The sequence below is a fragment of the Heteronotia binoei genome, chromosome 10 (assembly GCF_032191835.1).
Source record: "Heteronotia binoei isolate CCM8104 ecotype False Entrance Well chromosome 10, APGP_CSIRO_Hbin_v1, whole genome shotgun sequence".
Taxonomy (NCBI): domain Eukaryota; kingdom Metazoa; phylum Chordata; class Lepidosauria; order Squamata; family Gekkonidae; genus Heteronotia; species Heteronotia binoei.
In genome coordinates this window covers 44615833-44637786 of record NC_083232.1, presented here as the reverse complement: position 1 = coordinate 44637786, position 21954 = coordinate 44615833, and the positions used below count along the sequence as shown (strand labels likewise).

The 21954-nt window shown below is 41.3% G+C and overlaps 1 protein-coding gene across 1 annotated transcript; it reads right to left on the bottom strand.

Moving 5' to 3' along the window:
* Window positions 1-1686: 1686 nt before the first annotated feature.
* On the bottom strand, window positions 1687-21954 carry ASB4 (ankyrin repeat and SOCS box containing 4). The gene is made up of 5 exons (XM_060247982.1): window positions 21705-21954; window positions 18651-18950; window positions 9393-9883; window positions 5986-6099; window positions 1687-1895 (listed from the first exon to the last, which is right to left on the bottom strand). Exons 1-5 carry the CDS (start codon window positions 21880-21882, stop codon window positions 1707-1709), a joined length of 1272 nt encoding a protein of 423 aa, XP_060103965.1. The 5' UTR covers window positions 21883-21954; the 3' UTR covers window positions 1687-1706.

The following is a 21954-nucleotide window of genomic DNA, read 5'->3' as shown; positions in this document are numbered from 1 at the left end:
CATAACAGAATGAAAATGAGAGGTAGTAGATGCTTGGTAAAATCCATCTCACCATACGGTTGAAAACTATGGAAAACTGTCCACTTGTGCACTTCAAAATGACACCATATGGCTGCCAAAGCTGACTATTAGAGTTTGGAGGTGTTCACTCAGCCACCTCTGTCCAGACCAGCTATTGTTTCCCCTGAACCACCAAGGATACTCAGCCTTGCTATAGGCGGACATAATAAAACTAAACAGGGCAAATTGGTTGGAATTGCTTCTGAGTCTTCTCCAAAAGCAGCTTTATACCCTCATTCAACACCTTTGTTGAAGCCATATATTGAAGGTGAAACATCAAAGGACGGAGGCCTTGTTTTCAGCTGCAGGAGAATGAGGAGGGAAGAAGCGGCAGAATGCTGATATGGTCTGTAACCACTTTAGACTTCAGATGATAAGAACCCAGCTTTGAATCTTCCTTTATTATGTATAATTCCAGGCAATAAGAAAATTGCCACAGCAGGGATAAAGTCTTTACTCCCTTCTCTAGGCTTGCGGTGCTGTCTTTGTGCTTTCAGTAGTTTTTAACATAGGTAAGCCTTTCACAATGTGATCTTCTAGATCCTCCACTTGTGGCCTGACATGATTCAGCCCATTCTGCCACATCAGCATTCTACCACTGTGTATTCATGTACACGTGAGGAATTGCTGGAGAAAGACAATCTTGATGTAAAGCACCTCCTCAAAAATACTTTTGAAGCAAATGTCACCAGACATGGGGGAGAGGGGGTTGTGCTTTTTCTTTGTCTCAGTTTTCTTTTCCCAGACAGACAGTTGAAGAACATAGTTGGCAGAACACTATCAAAGGACAGATGATAGGAAGAAATATTCCTCAGGACATCAAATATGGAATAAATATGTCTCCACTATTACAGTGTGGTGCAGTACCACTGGATCCCAAGGTGAGGAAACAAAGACTGAAATATGCTTTTGCAAGGTCTCTAAGAAAAAAGAGGAATGCAGAGCAGAAAGGAAGGCTTCATGGTTTTCTTGTGAAATGAGGAGAGGTTACTTTCAGGAAGAGGCAGGAGTCAATTGTAAAGCATTCACTTTCCTCCACTTCTGCTCAAGAGGTTGCCTGCTGTTTTGAAGGCTGAGGTAGCCTCAATAACCTGTCCTCACTAGGAAAGGATGCAGCTTTACTGAGAGAAACAGTTTCTTCAAGAAATCATCTGGTTGGATTGAGAGACCGCAAAAAACATTACTGGTGTGCCATTCTCAGCAAATTCTTTTAAGGAATGGCTGGCCTTTAGATGTCTATATTGGGATTAGTTCTTAGTTCCAAAGGTTAATCAAATAAAGTCATGGTCTCTAATCACATCCTTCTCTTCACGTTATTCGCTTTGTATGGATCAATGAAAACTAGATTTTTGAAAGCAATGATACATGTAGCTCAGTCATTATATAAATTTGAGAGCAGATGGAAAAGTTGACCTAATTCCTTTTCCCCTGTTATTGCTTTGGATGTAAGTTGTGAGCAAAATATATTTTGAAATAGCTCCAGTGCCCAACAGCTTTAAGCACTTTATGTGATTCACAGCAACATGAGCTCATAGCCTTTGTCTAAAGTTTTGAACTGGTCACAGAAACCTTCATTTTTAACTCCTTCCTTGTGAGTATATCACTATTACAAATTACGTAGTTATTGAAAATGTCTCTGACAAACATTAATATATTATTCCTTCTGGTTCTAAAAGCAAATACTTCTTCAGACTTATTGGAATGAGAAGTAAAGGGATTCTCTTGTGGCATCTATTGAACATAGTTCTGCGAATAGCACATCTAGCTAAATGCTTGAGTGATCTCGGTGTATTTCCACACACCTCAAAAAGAGACTCGTAGAAATCCCTGTACAACTGCAAGGATAAAATAAAACATGGTTAGATTGATACCATCTCTCTCCTGAACATATCCAAAGTCTGAAAAAAATATGTTTTCCATTTGCAGTGCTATCTTTTGTCACAATTCCTTTAGTGACCTCTGACCTTCTAGATCACCTTGGTATAAAAGAAGAGTGCTTCCATTAGTCACAAATAGTTCAGTGTCTCTAATTAGAGAGAGATCATTCTAATAAACAATAACTGGAAACATAGTGAGAAATAAAGATGAGGCTAGGGTATTATTTCTCAGTGTTAAAACAAAAGAAAAATCCTGTGGCATCTTGAAGACTAGCATATTTATTGTGCCCAAGGTTTTTGTGGGCATGGGCCCACAATGGTTTATGCTTCTATAATTCTTGTAGTTTGAGTTCTGGCATCAAAAAGTTCTGGATTGCATCGCTTTTAGTGGTCACGGAGCTGTTACTCCAACAACCTGAACTGTCAGTCTGACCAAAAAACCCCAAAAACATTTATTTGAAGAGATGAAAGGAGTACATAAACTGGAAATTCTGACTGAAACATTGGTCAACAACATATAAAGTAGACCCAGGGGGAAACAAAAACATGGCTATTTACAAATTTCTTAAGGGTCCAGATGCTGTGTTGTCATTGTATAATGACAGGTAGGAAATGTCCTAACAGAGCCATGGGTGAGATGGTATGCATATATAGGTCTCTCTTCATGTAAAGATTCTATGTTTTCTCACAACAGTTGAAGTTTCCTAAGAGCCAAGGAACACAAGGAAGGAATTCTTCCACCAAACAACTTCTTAATCACTCCACAGGTTTTATTCCGCTCAGGAACAACTGTTATTTTCCCAGTAGGAATGACAGCACTGCCTCAATGTTGTAATGTGGTATTTTCCAGATTGTCACCTCCAAAGAACATTCATCACTCTCTCTACAAGCTTCTTCCTCTAGGTTCTCTCTTTATCCCCTCCCTCTCCCCCACCCCAGTCCAAGAATGAACCAGTCAACCATGATTTATTTCCTGTCAGGCAATTGTTATAGCACCTGACTTGGGTCCAGACTAGCCCCATCTTGTCAGATCTTGGAAGGTAAGCAGGGTTGACCCTGGTAAACAGAGACCACCAAAGAATACCAGAGTTGTGACATGGAGGCAGGCAATGGCAAACCACCTTTGAATGTCTCTTGCCTTAAAAACCCCACAGGCTTGGCATAAGTCAGCTGTGACTTGATGCAACCCCCAAGTAACATAGAAGATGCTTGATCATAACAGCATCCTATTTCCCACAGTGGTTAGTCAGCTGTTTTAGAGAGCCAACAATCAGGACCTAGAGACCAAGGCTTTCCCTCAGTATTACTTCTAACCAATGTTATTGAGAGGTTTGAGGACTATGAAGGTTTCCTTCAGTCACCATAATTTGAAACCATTCATAAAGTTATCCTTAATGAATCCCTTTTAACGGCTTTCTGCACTCATTACATCCACAGGCATGGCATCCCACAATTTAACCTCTTCTTGAATAAAGAGTTATTCCCTTCTGTCTGTCTTGAATTTATTGCCCATTGTCTGCCTTGGGTGATCCTAAGTCACAGTATTATGGGAGAGGAGGAAAATTTATCTTTATCCATCTTTTGTTCTCCACACATAATTTTATAACAATTTTACAAGGTCTTTCTTCATTAGGCTTTTTTTTCTATGCTGAAAAGCTCCAGACTTTTCAGTCTTTCCTGGTAGGAAAGGTGTTCCAAACCCATTAATAATTTTGACTGCTCTCTTCTGTACATATCCTAGCTTCGCAATATCAAGACCAAAACTGTACACATTATTCCAAATGTGGCTGCACTACAGATTTATGCAAAGGCATTACAACACTGGCTGTTTTGGTTTTTATTTGCTTTCCTAATAATTCCTAGAGTGGACTCTGTCTTTTTCACCATCACTGAGGAACTCTAGAAATCACCTCTACCTGGATGTCATTGTTGCTGAATCTGGACCCACAATGTGGGGGAAAGCAGTCTATAAATAGTTCAATAATAATAAATACAACATTTCTTAAAGACCTCTATTTAAATAAATATGTTCCATCTTTAAAGTGCCACAGGTTTTGGGTTTTGTTGCAACCATCTAACAGCAATTTCACAGAATTACTTTTTAAAGTTGTTTCCACATAAAAGTTTTTTCTCTGGTTTGACAACCAAACTGGAGCAGATTTCTTCAAGTATCCATTGTCTCCTAACTGTCCAGTGTTTGGGATTTCCCACTCTGACCTGGATAGCTCAGGCAAGCCCAATCTCATCACATCTTGGAAGCTAAATGGGGTTGATTTTGGCAAGTACTTGGATGGGAGACCTCCAAAGGAATACCAGGAGGCAGAGACAGGTTTCATTCAGCCACCTCTCTGAATACCCTCCATGCTCCCATTAGAGGGTCAGTCACCAGAGGTTGCCATGACTTCCAGGTGCACGCATGCACATGCACTCAGACACACACACAACATTTAAAAAATACTAGTGTTTTCCTCTGCTTTGCTCCAAATTTTGCCAAACTGGTTTGATACAATCTAACTGTAAAGTTCATAGTCAAATTGTGGATGGGAAGGTGTGCTTTTTGAAGGTCCCACCAACATCAGGACCATTTTTCTTGGCTCAGCTCCCCTGTAGTCACCATTTTCTCTTATGCACCAGAAATCCTTTTCAGGCTTTTAAAAATCAGTAATTACTACATTGCTATAGCATTATAACATAATGGTCAAGTTAGATTTTATTTTGATACAACATCAGCTTTGGTGAGTCGACAATAATAAAAAAAGAGAACACATGCAGTGTGACAAGCACAAAACAATGAATGCAGATTAAAAGGGGGACAGAGAAGATAATATACTCCTCCGACAGACAGGCAAAATTATTGGGACTCAGTCAGCTGCTTGCGTATCCCACACACCCACAGGCAGAACTTGTCAACTTTATTAGTTATCTCCTGGAAAGAATCTGCAGGGAGGAGAGAGACATAAAGTTGTTCAGATCTTCCTAGTAAAGTTGACAGAATTGGAGCAATGTACTGATGTTGGGTGTCATTATAGAATGGGCAATGCAGCAGAACATGTTCAATCCCTGGATGGCATGGACAGAGCTGTTGCGTGAGTGGGACATGATGGTATCTGCCTTCTAGGAGGGCTGAAGGTAGAGCATTAAAGTGTGCCAGGGTAAAGATTCTCTGATATTTGGAGATCTCAAGGGATCTAAGATAATCTGCTGGTTGAAAACATGTTGCTGAATAACTGGATATTTCTGTAGGGCATGATCCCAGAGCCAGTCTATGATTCCAGACAATCTATTGCCATGATATACTAGTTTTTCTGAATCCCCAGCTTTCATTTTAAAAAACCCACAAAATCTCCAACCTTTCACATTGTGGAAAAAATGTTTGTCAGGAATTCAGAGGAATCTAGACCACAGCAATATATAATTATGTTATAACACTATAGCACAATAGGAATTATCAGTTTTTTAAAGGTCCAAAAATACCCTCCAGTGGCAGGGATGGGGAAAAACAGGGAAACACACTGTGGCTGATTCTGCACTCACCTTTCTCCAGGGCAGGCTTCTGTTTCTGGGCAGGTTTACACTGCGGCGGGGCAAATCACAGGTTTGCCACGCGCAAAATGACGGCGCGGAGCAACTGGTGCGAAATTGCCAGCTTGCTCCACCCAGAAACAGAAGCCCGCTTTGGAGAAAGGTGAGTGCTGAATCAGCCACAATGGCAGCTAGAGGAGGAAAATGCACATGAATCTCCCATGGGGATGCTTCACAGCTAGTGCTAATACTTCTGCATTCACAGCAGTGATGACAGGGAAATGGAGAATCCTTAATTTATGGAAGCAGCCTTAGTGGCTGAGCTTTTTTGTGACAGTCAGTCTTTTCTCTGTAACCACTGCGAACTTTCTTTTCACTTACTGAAGCTGCAAAATAATATGGATGAAGTTAAGTACTTCTGAGTCTCATGGACTTCAGTGAAAGAATATAAACCCATGCTTTAATTTCTCCAATTGAACCCCACTTGGCTTAGGTGGCTAGTCCCAAGACTCCATTCAACATTTACCTCAAAGACATCATCAGGCACAGCTGCTCTCCATTTTGATGTGGATTTAATGTGTTCATATGAATTCACAATGACCTCAATCACTTTGGGATAGGAGTGACAGCTCTGCAGAACCTGCAAACAGAAAGAGAGGTCACCCATGGGGATTTTATTGTTTTCCGTCAACTACCTTTTTTCCTCTGAAGCCATCTTCATAGAACACTTACCAACAGATTGCCATGAGAGTGAAGAACCTACTCTGTAAGGTAGTATTTTGAGAATTTCAACATTCTTTGTACTTTTAAAAACTATTTCTAGTTCTCATGGTTATGAAGAAAAGTTTATGACTGTAGAAATTGTTCTATGCCCCCCCCTTCTGTTATACTCTTCCTTGTCAAAGGGAATTCTTCATTAATTGAAAGCCTGAAACATAGGAGCAGAATAAATTATGCAAGACAGAAAACAAAAGTCTGGCATAAGACTTAATATGTGCTGTTTGGCATTTCCTTCCTTCCTTCTTTTTCTCTCTCTCTCTCTTTCTTCCTCTATCTCTTTCTTTCTTCAGAATAACTATAGTTGTTGGCAGGTGATATTCAACCATGTGAGAACTTTGGGAGATTACTGAAGTCCTTGACACCATTGGTCAATGAAGCTCTACCTGTATACATACGTGTTTTATTGATTTCTACCTGTAATCATGGAATGGGTTTTTTTGTTAATGGGAAGCTAACCTGAAGAACATTGTTGTGGTGTTCGTAAGAACTGGACAGAGTCCTTAGGTCTGAACTGAGTTTTTCTTCCTTACCCACTTTTTAAAAGCCCAGGCTAAGTCTTTTAAGCTGAACTTTTCATGACTGCTCAGCTTATATGGGTAACTTGTGTAAAATCCAGGGCTTTTTTGAGCAGGAAAAAAAGGATGGCTTGCCAGGGCTCCAGCTCAAAAAAAGGTCTTCAGAACTAGGCAGTCACGTGCTCCCAGACTGTGCACTCCATCCTATCTGCTGCCTCCAGTCTCCAATGGGCTTGTGAAGAGAGCAGGAGACATGAAGCTGCCCATGAGCGCCCCCTCCCAGGAGAAGCTGGACCTGCTGCTGCCCACTCTGCCGCACATGGCTCTTTCTTTGGGTGGGGTGAAACAAGGTCTCTCATTGAGCTGTGTGAAAACACACATCCATGAAATATAGCTGATGGCACTGTACTGTTCTGTGTCAATATGCGGAAAGCAACCTACTGAATGGATGATGTCACTTCCAGCGACATCAGAGGGTGTGGCCTAATATGCAAATTTGTTCCTGTTGGGCTTTTTCTGCAAAAAAGACTCTGGTAAAATCAAGTCATCTTGATCAACTTGTTGTTTGACTTTATTATCTATTCCTGGACTAATTTTGCTTTAGTTTTATTTCTTCTCACATTCTGCCTGGCACTAAATGAGAATATAACTAGATTGCTGCTCCATGCAATATAAGCCTTTTGCTTTAGTCTGAATCCTGCCCCCTTTTACCTCTCAGTTGGCATGCCTTGTCTGACAAAGTCATATCTGGTTCTTTAAGAACTTGAGTAGTATTCCTCAGCATTGGAATTAAAGCTACTCATATTAGGCATTCCGTTTGATAAAGGTAGTAAAGGTAGTCCCCTGTGCAAGCACCAGTCATTTCCGACTCTGAGGTGATGTCACATAATGACATTTTCACAGCAGACTTTTTACGGGGTGGTTTGCCATTGCCTTCCCCAGTCATCTACAGTTTCCCCCCATCAAACTGGGTACTCATTTTACCAACCTTGGAAGGATGGAAGGCTGAGTCAACCTTGAGCCGGCTACCTGAACCCCGCCAGGATCGAACTCAGGTTGTGAGTAGAGAGCTCAGTCTGCAATACTGTAGCCCCTGTGCCACAGGTCTCTTATTCTGTTTGATAGTCTTACTTCCACCCCCAGCTGGGGGAAAATACTCAGGGATTGTATAAGGATCTTGTATAAGGATCTTCTCTATTCAGTTCCAGACAGATATGTGAAAGCATCTATAGGCAATGACCTGTGCAATCCTATGCAGACTTACTCTTGTCATTGATTTTAGTAGATTTAAACCAGAATAAGTGCATTGAATAGCACAATACATATCTCATTACAGAGAAGATGTAGGAAGAACTGGCATATGAATTACCTTTTCTCTCCTTTCCCAAGATGTTCATATAGAGGATAGAAGGTTTTTTTTAAAATATAAAAATGGGGGGGTGCATAGATAAGGAGAGCTAAACCCTGTGTCCACATGCTCCTTATCCTGTATCTCTCCATCCATCCACAGCATGGCATTTCTCACCTTGCTCTGTGCACAACTCCCCCTCCACTGCATGCGGTGCTAACTCCAGCTCTGACTCATACATTTGATTCCAGCTCAGTACAAGCACCTCACTATGTGTCATGACCTTCGCAAGAATGTAAACTATGAAGCAAAGCTTTCTGTAACAAGTACTAAGACAAATTATTTTATCTATGAAAACCACAATGGTCATGACTGGCTAGAGCCCTCAAGCCACCATTTCCGGGAAAGTCTAAAAAACAACCTTAAGATAGCACTGCAAGCTGGCATCATTTAGAGGGCGTGGCAGCCAGGGAACACATTCTGGCTGGCCTGGTGTCAGGTGGTGAGGCCAAATATGCAAATGAGTTCCTGCTGGGCTTTTTTCTACAAAAAAGCTCTGGTGCCACTATTGCAGAACAGCTAACCACATCACATTTAGAAATGTACTTCTTGAAGAGAGAGCTGGAGAGGTATAAGGGCTAGCTGAGAGAACTGCATAGCCAGGCGAGCTCGCTGGAAGATCTTGGACCTGTAACATGCTTTCAGTCTAACCAATCACAAGGATAAAGTCAAAAGTGGGAAAGGATGTGATAAACTGTTTTGAGTTGTCTTTGGGGAGACGTTAGGTATAAATAAAAATATTAACCTCTCATGTGAATGGCTTTTGAGTGCATGTATCCAAGGTGAAAAAGCTGTTCTGTCTACCACCAGCAGTTATAAGGTGTATAGCCATATTTATTTCAAGTATTTCTACCCAACCTCCCCTCAAACCTGGCTTGTGGTGGCTTTGTTTTTCCTCAGCATGAAGATTGCAATGCGTATTAAGCTATAATCTTATCTAAAAGCAAAAAAGAGGATTGACCTACTCTCTGGATTTAGGGGGACCAGGTGATGGTAGTCTTATGGTGATGTACAGGAGCTTGCTGTAAAAATGTTTCCATCAACACTGACGTCCTAAACATGGTTACAGTGTTGTAAGCCAACTGACTTCAATGGGAGAGTTTAGGATTACACTGCCAATCTCCCAACTGCAGTAGCACAGGTTCAGGCCCTGTTCATCTCTATCACACTGTTTCCTGGCACTCAGCTTACAGGAGTACAACTGCACATACACCAAGACTAAATTTTCACCTTATGGAATTGTGGAGGATATATCCTGGCAGCTCCATAATTGAGAAGTAACTGGTAACAAATTTCATGCTGAGCGCTTGCCCGCACTGGGGTCACTTTGAGAACATACTGCAAAGGTGCGCAGCCATTGTCATCCATCAGGTTGGGTTCTGCTCCCGCATCCAGCAGCATGTCTATCAGGACACAATCACAGTTCCAGGCAGCCTTATGGAGTGGCGTTCTGAAGTCCTCGTCCCGCGAATTAACTTCAGCTTTATAATCGAGCAACATCCTACAGATCAGATGGTGATCTGTGCTGTATGTCTGTTCCTTGACATTACAGGCCCAGTAGACTGCGTAAGCCAATGGTGTTTCTCTGTGGGCATTAGTAGAATCAATTGTGGCCCCTTGCTCTACATAAAATGCCACCATTTCAGGGATGCCAAAGCGAGCAACTATGTGGAGGGGAGTTTCTTCATCTTGGTTGTTTGTTTTTATATTCACATCCGCACCTTTTTGGAAGGAAAATAAAAGGAAAAAGTGGAAAGATGCACATTTAGCCTGAGTTCAAGTGTATCTGAAAAATAGGCTGCCTGCTTTTTTTTCCTTTTTAGATGTTCAAATTTGCATTTTTATTTTCATTTTTAAAGTTTCTCCAAGAATGTGGAAGAGTACGGTTTGGATCATCCATAAAGCTTCTCCTATAGTGAAACAGTTTTTAAAACTTTCCTCTGAAAGAGGGAGGAGCAAAGTTTGTGACTAACACATGGGCTGACCAATCTACTCTGTATAAATTTGTATTGCACTGAAAGCAAAACCAGTTGTCTGAGTTTGTTCCAAGGGAGAATACACACAAAACTGCCTTTCACTGAATCAAATCCTTGGTCTATCAAGGCCAATAGTGTCTACTCAGACCAGCAGCAATGTTTCAGGGTCTCAGGCAGAGGTCTTTCACATCATCTGCTACCTGGTCCTTTCAACTGGAAATGCCAGGGATTGAACCTGGAACTTTTCGCATGCAAAGCGGACGCTCCATCTCTGAGCCACAGCCTCTTGCTCTAATATGGCCTTATGTCTGTCAGAAACGTTGTCAGTACTCTTCCACAGTCTGCTTCCCACTGTAATTCTCTGTCTGAATTCCCAGTTTTCAAAATATACGTATTTTCTGAGTTTTGTAATACTATAGAATAAGCTTTTTGTTAAGTATAATGTTTACCAGGATTAATGTTTTTTTTAAACTTAAATATTCCCTCAGAACCTAGAGACTCCAAACTGTCTTACCTAAGGGAGGGTTTAGGAGCTCCCAAAATAATGACAGACTGTAAGATGGCATAACCCTTCTGGAGTTCTTGTGGAATCACAACTGATCTCCAGAGTAAAGAGGTCATCCAGGAGGAAATGGTAGCTTCAGGGGGTGGAATCTACAGCATCACATCCCTGCTAAAGTCCTGCCCTTCCCCAGATTCCATGAATTCCCCAAGCCAGAATTGTCAACTCTACCCTGCTGGGATTATTCCACTTCAGAGTGGACATTCGATTCCCATGTGTGTATACATAGACATCCAAAATGTGTATAAAATTTCAATCTGATAGGGAGAAAGCTAAAGTGGAACCTTTCTCCCTGGTACAGTGAATTTTCTTACAGGGTGTTTTTGACAGGAGGGGGAGGCATTGTGTATGTCAGCGCTCACACCCTGAGCTAGCATAGTCCTGAGAGCATAACATCAGGGATGGGCATGAACTGGCTCAAAAGCAAAAGTTCGCCACAAATTTTGGCCAGTTCATGAAGTGATGATCACAAACTGAAGAACTGCTTTGAACATTCATGAATTTTGAAGCAGTTCATGGCTGTTTCTAAAGAGCAGAAAGCAAGGGTTTAATGGCTCTGAGCCATTTAAACCCCTGCTTTCTGGTCTTCACAAAAAACACCCGAGAGAGGGAATGCTCAGCTGTTTGATTTAAACAGTGAAAAGCAGTGAGGAGCAGAAAGCCAGTTCATGTAAATTCATAGTTCAGCCAGGAACCATGAACCGAACTGAACCACAAAAATGTGGTTCATGCCTATCCCTACATAACATTTGACATTGTAATCGTATTTCTAAATATGCACTTCAGATCCTAAGCCCTGCTTCTTTCATGAAAATACTTCCATGTAACAAGTAAAAAAGCAGGAACCCACAAGTAGATTTTAACATGCAACAATTGCACTTGTATATATTTTTCTGGATTGTTCAGGGCAAACACATTAGTATTTATCACACATTACAGTCTTCACACAGGCTGTATATTATTTCCTATACAGGAGTGCTTTTGACATCGAAATCACGCCAAGCCCAAGGGAGCCATAGCAGCTCATCTAAGCCCCTGTTATATTTTAGCTGAAACAACATCCCCATCTAGTGGACCAAGAGCATCTATACTCCAGTAGCAAATACACATTATACATATACATTACTTTTTCTCTGTATATTGCAAATCTGAATCCGAGCTCCTTTACTATATGGTAAAAAATAAATTACAAAAATAGTGAGCCCTATAGTTTCAGTGCCCTGGATAGCTATGAATGTAGACTGCAATACACAGAGTGCTGGTGTGTTGCAGGGGTTAATTTATTTATTATATAAGTATTTATATCCTGCATTTATATTCTGAATTTCTCCCTAATGCTGGCCAATACTGCATACATAGGAGAGTTATATAAGCAACAAAAAAGGCAAATGCCATCTTGGGGTGTATCAACAGAGGCATAACTTCCAGATTGCAAGATGTCATAGTTACACTGTACACTGCATTGGTCAGGCCACAACTGGAGTATTGTATGCAGTTCTGTAGGCCTCACTTCATGAAGGATGTGGACAGAATGGAGTGTGTGCAGAGGAGAGTGATGAGGATAACCAAGGGCCTGGAGACCAAGCCCTATGAGGAAATGCTGAGGGACTTGGGAATGTTGAGGATGGAGAAGAGGAGGCTGAGGGAGGACATGGTTGCTCTCTATAAGTATTTGAAGGGCTGTCACTTACACGAGGGCAGGGAGCTGTACCTGTTGGCAGGAGAAGAGAGGACATAATAATGGGTTTAAATTCAAGGTGGGAAGGTATCGACTGGATATTAGGAATAACTTTTTTACACTAAGAGTTGTTTGACAGTGGAATCAGCTACCGAGGGAGGTGGTGAGCTCCCCCTCACTGGCAGTCATTAAGCAGCAGCTGGATGAACACTGGTCAGGGATGCTCTAGGCTGATCCTGCATTGAGCAGGCAGTTGGACTAGATGGCCTGTATGGCCCCTTCCAACTCTATGATTCTATGAGTCCGTAGTACGCATCAAGAGGGGAATCTCTGAATTTACCAGAAATTCAGAGATTAGTTTTAATTTCTTTTTTGTTTTGTTATAATAATGGAGCTGCTTGGAGTACATCTGTAGCTGCTCAGGACCCCCTCAAAGGAATTCACCCATCCCCTTGTGGATTCTGCTAACATGTTTTCCTTAGGGTTTCTGGCTCTCTGTCCTTCTCCAATCATTAGGGTGGCCAACCTTCAATGGGTACCTCGATACCTACCTTAATTCACCAAATATAGAGATCAGCTCCCCTGGAGAACAATGGGTGTTTTGGGGGGTGGACTGTTCCACTGGGCCTTCGGTTGAGGCAGCGGACATCCTTATTTCCATCTGCTTGGCCTCCCTTTGTCCTGATGCTATATTATCTTATCTTAATTTATTATGCCATCTCTGGGCCCACTGCTGTACTGATATACAGAATGCGCCCAATGGAAACCACTGCCTGTGACATATGTGTTTTATTGTATTTTATGGTTTTAGCTTGTAGTTTTTTATTGTTTTAACTTTTGTTGTTATCCGCCCTGACCCTGCTCACTGGCCTCTAAGTGAAGCATGCCAAATAGAGAGTCTAGAGAACCAGAACAGGATAGTCTTGGAGAGGGACAAGAGAACAATGTAGTAACATAACTCTATGGTCTTGTGTAGATAGAAGCATCCTAACTCATATCGATATATGTTGAAGGCCAGGTGCATAAGTACTAGAGTATGACAGAAAGGTCAAACTTCATGGAAGTGGAGATATGGTTCAAAGACAGGTATGTTGGCTGAGGGCCAAAAGATAGTCATACATACAAGCAGGCCTCTTTTTTTGCAGGAATTCCTTTGCATATTAGGCTGCACCTCCCTGATGTAGCCAATCCTCCAAGAGTTTACAGGGCTCTTCTTACAGGGCCTACTGTAAGCTCTTGGAGGATTGGCTACATCAGGTGGGGTGTAGCCTAATATGCAAAGGAGTTCTTGCTATTTAAAAAAAGCCCTGCATACAAAGAATTTGCAGTCACTATTTTTAAATAGACTTTGTTAAGATAAAAAGCAGCAAAAAAGAACAGTTTTTATATAGTTTAAAAGGGTATTTCAAGAATAGATAAATGGTGCTTGAAGTTATAAGATAATGAGGTGGCAAATAATGTGTGCCTTTATCAAGTGGGACAGTTAGTTATTGTTAGGAGATAGTATTAAAATCCTATAAATATGGGAAACTGAATTGATTGAGAGCTTCTTCTAAGAAGGGGCTTCTTCTCTGTGTCCCACTTACCTTTGCAGGTAAGAAACTTTGATGGACTCATGTAATTGCTTTCCTTTAATTATCTATGTAACAAGGACATTTTGTTGATTCATCATAAGAACATAAGAACATAAGAGAAGCCATGTTAGATCAGGCCAATGGCCCATCCAGTCCAACATTCTGTGTCATATATATATATATATATATATATATATATATATATATATATATATATATATATATATATATATATATATACACACACACACACACACACACACACACATACACACTGTGGCTAATAGCCACTGATGGACCTCTGCTCCATATTTTTATCTAACCCCCTCTTGAAGGTGGCCATGCTTGTGGCCGCCACCACCTCCTGTGGCAGTGAATTCCACATGTTAATCACCCTTTGGGTGAAGAAGTACTTCCTTTTATCCGTTTTAACCTGTCTGCTCAGCAATTTCATCGAATGCCCACGAGTTCTCGTATTGTGAGAAAGGGAGAAAAGTACTTCTTTCTCTACTTTCTCCATCCCATGCATTATCTTGTAAACCTCTATCATGTCACCCCTCAGTCGACGTTTCTCCAAGCTAAAGAGCCCTAAGCGTTTCAACCTTTCTTCATAGGGAAGGTGTTCCAGCCCTTTAATCATTCTAGTTGCCCTTTTCTGAACTTTCTCCAATGCTATAATATCCTTTTTGAGGTGCGGCGACCAGAACTGCACACAGTACTCCAAATGAGACCGCACCATCAATTTATACAGGGGCATTATGATACTGGCTGATTTGTTTTCAATTCCCTTCCTAATAATTCCCAGCATGGCGTTGGCCTTTTTTATTGCAAACGCACACTGCCTTGACATTTTCAGTGAATTATCTACCACGACCCCAAGATCTCTCTCTTGGTCAGTCTCTGCCAGTTCAATTCAATTCAATTCAATTCAACATTTATGCTTTAATAAAAAGTTAAATGGAAACACAGATTCTTTAACAGTATTAACTTGTATACTATACCCAGAATGAACCTAAAGTGTTAATGTAGTGTACCTCTGGCCGGTAGTTAAATGATCTGATATAGGATAGATAAGTGCTTCTAGCTAAGTGATATCTAGGGTTTCTTAACTGCATATTTATATCTGAATCAGGCTTGACCCAAGCCTGATTCAGATATAAATCAGGCTTGTACTAGAAAACTAGTACAAGTACCAGGGAATGGCAAGCGAAAGAAAACTTTGGTAGTTATGATGTGTGAGAATAGTTACATCAGAACTCTCCCGTGGTAAAAGAAGAAACTTTAATAGGATCCAGGACAACAAATTACATAATTCTACTTTTCTGACACTGTCTGTAGTTAGTTCATTGTAACATTGTGCCTCTTAGCTGAGGCTTTGAGGACTATCCTACAAGCTGTCAGGCCTACTTTAGCCCTTGCTGAACTCCGTTTCTTTATCCTAGCTCTTCTCCTCTCCTGTGACCTTCACAGGTTGTCTGTCTCTCTCCAATGCAATCCCACGAGACTGCTGGTTATTGCACACATTGCACATATTGAAACTTAATCTCATTGCAAAATGAATGTATTATAAAATGGAGACTAGAAATGAGAGTTAAGAATTTAAACATTTCTGGTAGTAGAACTCCCTCAGACAACCCAATTGTTATTAGGAGTACATTCACCATTGAATGAGGACTAATAGTCTTACTGTTATACACACTGCTTATCTATGGGTTAGCCATAAAAAATGGATGTCTTCAGCTGCTGGACATCCAGTATGGCTGCCAGAGGGACTGAGACATGTGGGAATGGCACACTAAATATTCCAACATCATTTCCTGCCAAGAACCCAGAACTGTCATCCTCAAGTCATGCAATCCACTTGGAAACCTCCCCCAACCTCAATGGTTTTTACCAGAGAGACTCTGAGAATTCCTAGAGTACAATGTGACATGCTGATGTCGGCTGGAAACAATATTACAACGTTACATGATGTTGTCCCCATTTTTCCCTACCAGCCCTTTGAGTATCGATGAGAGGACCACTGGAAGTTGGCAACTCTAGCATCCAGAAAAATTAAAGGCAGTCTTCAAGACTAAACTTATATGACATATCAGCTGTTTTGACCAAAATCTCCACCACACACTACATACAGTATGCATGGCTCAGACTCCTTTGGTTCTTGGAGTAAGGTTGTATTTCTTTCTCTCCCTGTAGCATCCTTTAAAGGTATGGTGGATTAGAGACAGCAGTGTAAAAACTGAAGGGGTGACAGACGAGTAACTTGTAGCCAGAAGTTACACCTCACACCCTGTTCCTTGGGTTTGCATGCATATTGTAACTGCCATGTGAGCAAACAGTAACTGAATTTGAGCAGAAGCTATTTGCTCTTCCAAGAATAGCAGTGCTGGCCTTTGGAAAAGTTTGGTACCCTTCCATAATGAGCCTTTTGATGATTGGATCTAACTCTTGATGACCCTAACAAATGTTCCTCAGATTGCAGTACAGGACACACGCATTCATTCATAAAGAAAGCAAACTATTTTCCAGTGGTAGGAAATAGCAGTACTCATTTTAATATTCCAAGTCTTTTTAAAAAATGTTTCGAGTAATACTCTGGCTATATCTGAAACTATGAAGACCTTCTTGCTGGGCAGCGCCAATTTACTGTGGAACCTGACCCTTCTTGAGGGAGTTTGTGCAGCCAAATGTATTTCCCTGTCCTTGGATCAATGGATGTAAAAAAAAATGGATGCAGAAGCTAGCCACCTCCAGCATGCAGCAGTTCCATGCCAGTTTGGCCAGGGATCCTGGAGGTTTTTTGCCATCTTCTGGGCATGGAGCAGGGGTCACTGGGGATGTGAGGGGAGGTATTTGTGAATTTCCTGTGTTGTGCAGGGCATTGGACTAGATGACCTTAGAGGCATCTTCCAGTTCTATGATACTATGATTGGCTTTAAACCTGCTGCTGGGGAGTCTCCTAGCTACTTAGCTTTTCAAAAGTGACTAACACCTTTGCATCATTTTTATATTGATGGGTTTCATAAAATCTCCCTTCCCTTTCCTTTGTATCAGAGCAATCCAATATTCAAAATCCTCCCCTTCAAGGAGAAGCATGAATTGCTTTAGAAATACTTTTGTGCTCTCCTTCCTGAAAGTGGGTCAGCTTTGAACATGTCATTTCACATACATTCAGCTTACACGGCATTTTGTGAGACTGTCTTGGACTTCTCTATGATTCCTCACGGTAGCAATCTTAGTCCTGCTGTCAACCTTATTAGCTTCGTGGGGAATAAAAATGACACCATTAATTTACTTGGCTGCCCAATGCAGTAATGTGCATTTTCCAGCACAAAGAAACTCTTGACAGAGCTGAAATAATTAATTGTCTTGAAGCCATCTCCCCTCCAAAACTATGTTCCCCTGCCAAATAAACTTAATTTTAACATCATAAACATTGCATTCATTTTATTTAACTTGGGGAGTGGGAATGAAGATGGTTTGTGCTCAATGCATGCACTGAATCTCCTCCATAGTCAGAACTGATGCAAAAGGGCTGCAGAATCTAGAAATTGCATTTACATGATTGTTAATGTATAAATACCTTAGAAATATAAACAATATATCTGAGGTCTATCAACTGTGCTAAAAAGGTTCCAACCGCTATTATCATTTGTCCAGATGTATAAGTTCACTGTGCAAACATACATTTAATTGTTATTTAAGATCATTCCCACTGTTTTTAGAAAGGATTCAGCTAAAACATTGGTGAAAGGCTCATAGAAGGACTGTACTATTTCACATTGTATAGGAGGGCCAGATGCATTATTTGAATGCAGTCCTATGCAGTACCTTCCTGTATTTAAAAAAATAACAGCAGAGCACTTTGTATACTGATTTATGTAAAAGGAGAGGTATTCTCCCCCTGTCCAATTGAGGTTTAATAGCGGTAGCTTGTTTCATTGTTAATGTTTAGAAGGTAGTCCCATTAGGGAAATCATCGACTGTTGCTGGATGGACTAGATCAGGGTGGCAACTCAGGAGCCACATGTGGCTCTTTCACACATCAAAGTCCCCACCACCCAATCGGCCAGCTTGGAGAAGGCATTTGTCTCTTTAAACCACTTCTCCAAGCCAAGCCAGCAGGCAGCTTGGAGAATGCATTTGAAGTTAAAGTTGCTTTCTTTCCACCTCTCCTCCCCATCTATTTTCCTTCCTTCCTTCCTTCCTTCCTTCCTTCCTTCCTGCCTCCCTGCCTGCTCTCAAACATCTGATGTTCATGTCTTGTACCTCTCAAACATCTGACATGTATTCTATGTGGCTCTTATGTTAAGCAAGTTTGGCCACCCTTGGACTGGACCCCTCTATAGTGAATGGGAAAAGGCAGAGTAGGAGGGGGAAAGAAAGACAGGGGATCACAGCTTTTTTTTGGTAGAAAAAGTGCAGCAGGAACTCATTTGCATATTAGGCCACACCCCTGACACCAAGCCAGCCAGAAGTGCATTCCTGTGTATTCCTGCTCAGAAAAAGCCCTGTAGCAGGGGCTGTAAGGAGGACAGAATAAAAATCCTTGTGTTAAGAATCCTGCCTTGTGGTGTCTCCTTGCTTGCACCAAGCTGCACACCACTACCACCCAGTCTAGGAGATCATTCCAATACATAATCTCTCCTCAGCATTCTGAAGAGGTACAATGCAGGACAGATCAGTAGCTGAATTTACCTTTCCAGATCAACTTCTGGGCACAAGGCATAGAGAGCTTTGTAGAACAGAAGTGCAAAGGTGCAAGTCCACTTAGTGAATAGCAGTTCGGCTTTGCACCGTAGCTGCAGAGTATGTTGACACAATCCAGATTGGTTTGTTCACATGCGATGTGGATTGCTGCTTTCCCATTGGGTCTGCAATTGACTGTTGCTTTGTACTTCAACAGGACCTTCAAGCTTTCCAGATGCCCATACAGGACTGATATATGTAGCCCAGTTGCCCAAGAATGTTGCAGTTTATAACTCGGCAGCCAATACCCTGTTTTTAAAAAAAGAAAAGAAAAAGAAATAGATTTTTGCAAATCAATGCACCAGGGATTGTTGAGAAGTGATGCTGTACTCTGCAGGGCAGTATTTATTGAACAGAGACTAATCCCTTATATTTTAGTATACACGCGCATGCACCCCTGTGTTAGTACACTCTATTAATTTCAGCTAAACACCCATATAATAATGGGATGCTTTGTTGGCTTCCTTCTTTGGAATGGAGAAATTATTCCAGATATGGTACTTTCCTGCATGTGAGAAAGATTGATTGAGGTATGTGAATTTGAGTGAATTGTCAATTTCTTAAAATTAATTCCTTGTCCAGCTCTTTCTCCTGGATGGAAGATGATGCATCCAACTGTGTAAAGGGAGATAATGATTAAAGAGTAAAAAGAATAAAATAAAATGATGCTGAAAAGTTCCAGTCCCTTCAATACTCTTGTGTCCTATCCCAGACAAACTGTAATCCTGAGTCCCTAAAGTTAACGCTTCCCTTTGTTTCAGCACCTTTCCAGACGATTAAGAATTTATTTCCCATATCTATTTCCCATTTATTACCTATAGTCTCTGTCCACACCAGGGCCATCCTGGGGCATCATAATGGCCACTTTCATGTGATTAGAAGCCCATGCTGCAGCAATAGCATCTGTATCCAAGTACTATGCAGATCAAATTGATAACATGATTACCTTCCATACTTCCATTTGAGTGATTATTCCTTTTCCATATAGAGTAATAAAATCGTACTTGGAAGAGACCACCAGGGTCATCTAGTCCAATCCCCTGCACAATATAGAAAATTCACAAATACCTCCCTCCCCCCATACAGTGACCCCTGCTCCATGCCCAGAAGATGGCCAAAAAACCTCCAGGATCCCTGGCCAAACTGGCCTGGAAAAATGGCTGCCTGACCTCAAAATGGTGATCAGCATTTCCCTGGGCATGTAAGAAAGGGCCACAAGCATTGATGCAGCAACCCTTCTTGCCCTGCCTAAGTTCACAGAATCAGCATTGCTGTCAGATGGCTATCTAGCCTCTGTTTCAAAACCTCCAAAGGAGAGCCCACCACTTCCCAAGGGAGCCTGTTCCAGTGAAGTCACTTCCAGGTGATGTCATTGCACCAAGCACATCATGGTGCGCTGGTGCTCTTTGGGGGCAGGGCTCCTCTGCCAGCCAGTTCTGTGGCAGCAGGTTGGAGGCCCCAAAATTAGGGGAACCCCTGCCCCTAGTGGGAGGCCAGGAACCCTAGTATGTGCACGCACAGTCATTGTAAAATTTTTAAATCATTGTCCCTTCAACAGACAGGGCTGACATTTTTAAGGTAGTACAATATGTTTATTTCACTAACATGGCTGTTTAACTTCAGAGAGTTTGGAGGTTCAACACAGGAAAATCCCTATTTGCTTTCACATTCTGTAATCTGTTTTTGCTGTGACAACTGTTGTGACTAAGGTGAGGCCTGGGGCACTCCCAGAATAGCAACTGATTGCCAGTCTACATAAATCAATTGCCCTGGAAAAAAACAGGGCATCACATCTTTGCTGAGCTCCCTCCCCAAACTCTGCCCTCCCCACCCTCTGCTCTCAACTTTCCAGGAATTTCCCAAACCAGAGCTGGTTACCCTAGGATATGTGACCCACCACAGCCTAGCAGAGGAGTCAAAGTCATGTATCATGAGGGCCAGATCTGACACAAATGTCACTTTTGGGGGTGGGCCGTGTGTGCCATAAAATGTAATGCCAGGTGAAGGAGATAAAAAGACACAATTGGTTTATAAAAGACACAATTGGTTATAAAACCAATTAACAATATTATTTTTACTCAAACTACAAACACGTTTTAAACATTAGCACTCATACAGTATTTCCTCAAAGTATCTCCCTGATGTCCACACACACCCCCACTGCCCATTACTCATTAGCACTGAGACAGTATACAGGGACAAAATACACAGCCTCTGACATTTGGCAATAAAGGTTGCTTGCAGGCTGGATAAGAGCTCTGGTTCTGGTTCATAGGCAGTATGCTTGACTCCCTTGGTTTAGAGCTTGCTGTGTATATCTGGGGCCATCTTCCATTCCTATCAGAATTTACTTTCTGAAAGAAACTATTGTAAATGTGACTTCAAACATAGTGTTAAGTGTCCAGAGCCAGTCTGGTCAAAGGAAGGCAAGAGTGGACTGGGCAAACAATTAAGGAAACTTTTAAAATGAGAGTTAGCAAGAAGCTAATGCATTCTGTTAAGCTTCTAATTTTACATACAGTTCAATGGCATATGGATTGAAAAATAAAGAAATATATCTGAAATTCAATTGCCAACATACGGGGAAGTATTGCCTCACACTGGAATTTAACACATACAATGCACACATAAAAGTTTTCTGTTTCTTATGTCAGCCTTAACTTGCCACAATCCTTGTTTCCCTGTTTGCAGTTGTTATTTCTTTACTGTCCATTTAATGCTTTTGCTTATATTTTCAATCATTAGAAAGAATTGTATACCAAAATTAAGAAGAGTAAAGTTTTATACCCCACTTTTCTCTGCCTTAAGGAGTCTCAAAGCAGTTTACAATCTCCTTCCCTTCCTCTCCCTACAACAGGCATCTTGTGAGGTAGATGGCACTGAGAGATTTCTGAAAGAACTGTGACTGGCCCAAGATCACCCAGCAGGCTTCATGTGAAGGGGAGCAGAATCAAACCTGGTTCTCCATTTTTCACCAACTGAAAGTATGATGCCAATTCTTACCTTGTTTGTAAGATGCCAATAACAGGTTCTCATCTTCTACTTCAAACACTGTATCCACGTCTATTTGCTTTTGTATCAAAAACTCCTCCAGAGTTCTGTAGTCATTTGATTTCAGAGCTTCCAAAAAAGCATTTTTCACCAGCTTGGCTGCTGAGGCCCGTGTTATCCTTTCTGCCATGTTTCCCTTTACTATTTGTGTTTATTTCAATTGCTACAGCGTGTATGTTGATAGTCTGCATGAAGGGGTGCT

Coding starts and splice junctions, on each gene's coding strand:
- ASB4 (XM_060247982.1), bottom strand. CDS start 21,882: ATGGCAGAAAGGATAACACGGGCCTCAGCAGCCAAGCTGGTGAAAAAT. Junction 6,100..9,392: donor ATCCTCCACAATTCCATAAG/GTGAAAATTTAG, acceptor TTCTGTTTGCAG/GTTCTGCAGAGCTGTCACTC. Junction 1,896..5,985: donor TGCCTGATGATGTCTTTGAG/GTAAATGTTGAA, acceptor TTATCCTTGCAG/TTGTACAGGGATTTCTACGA.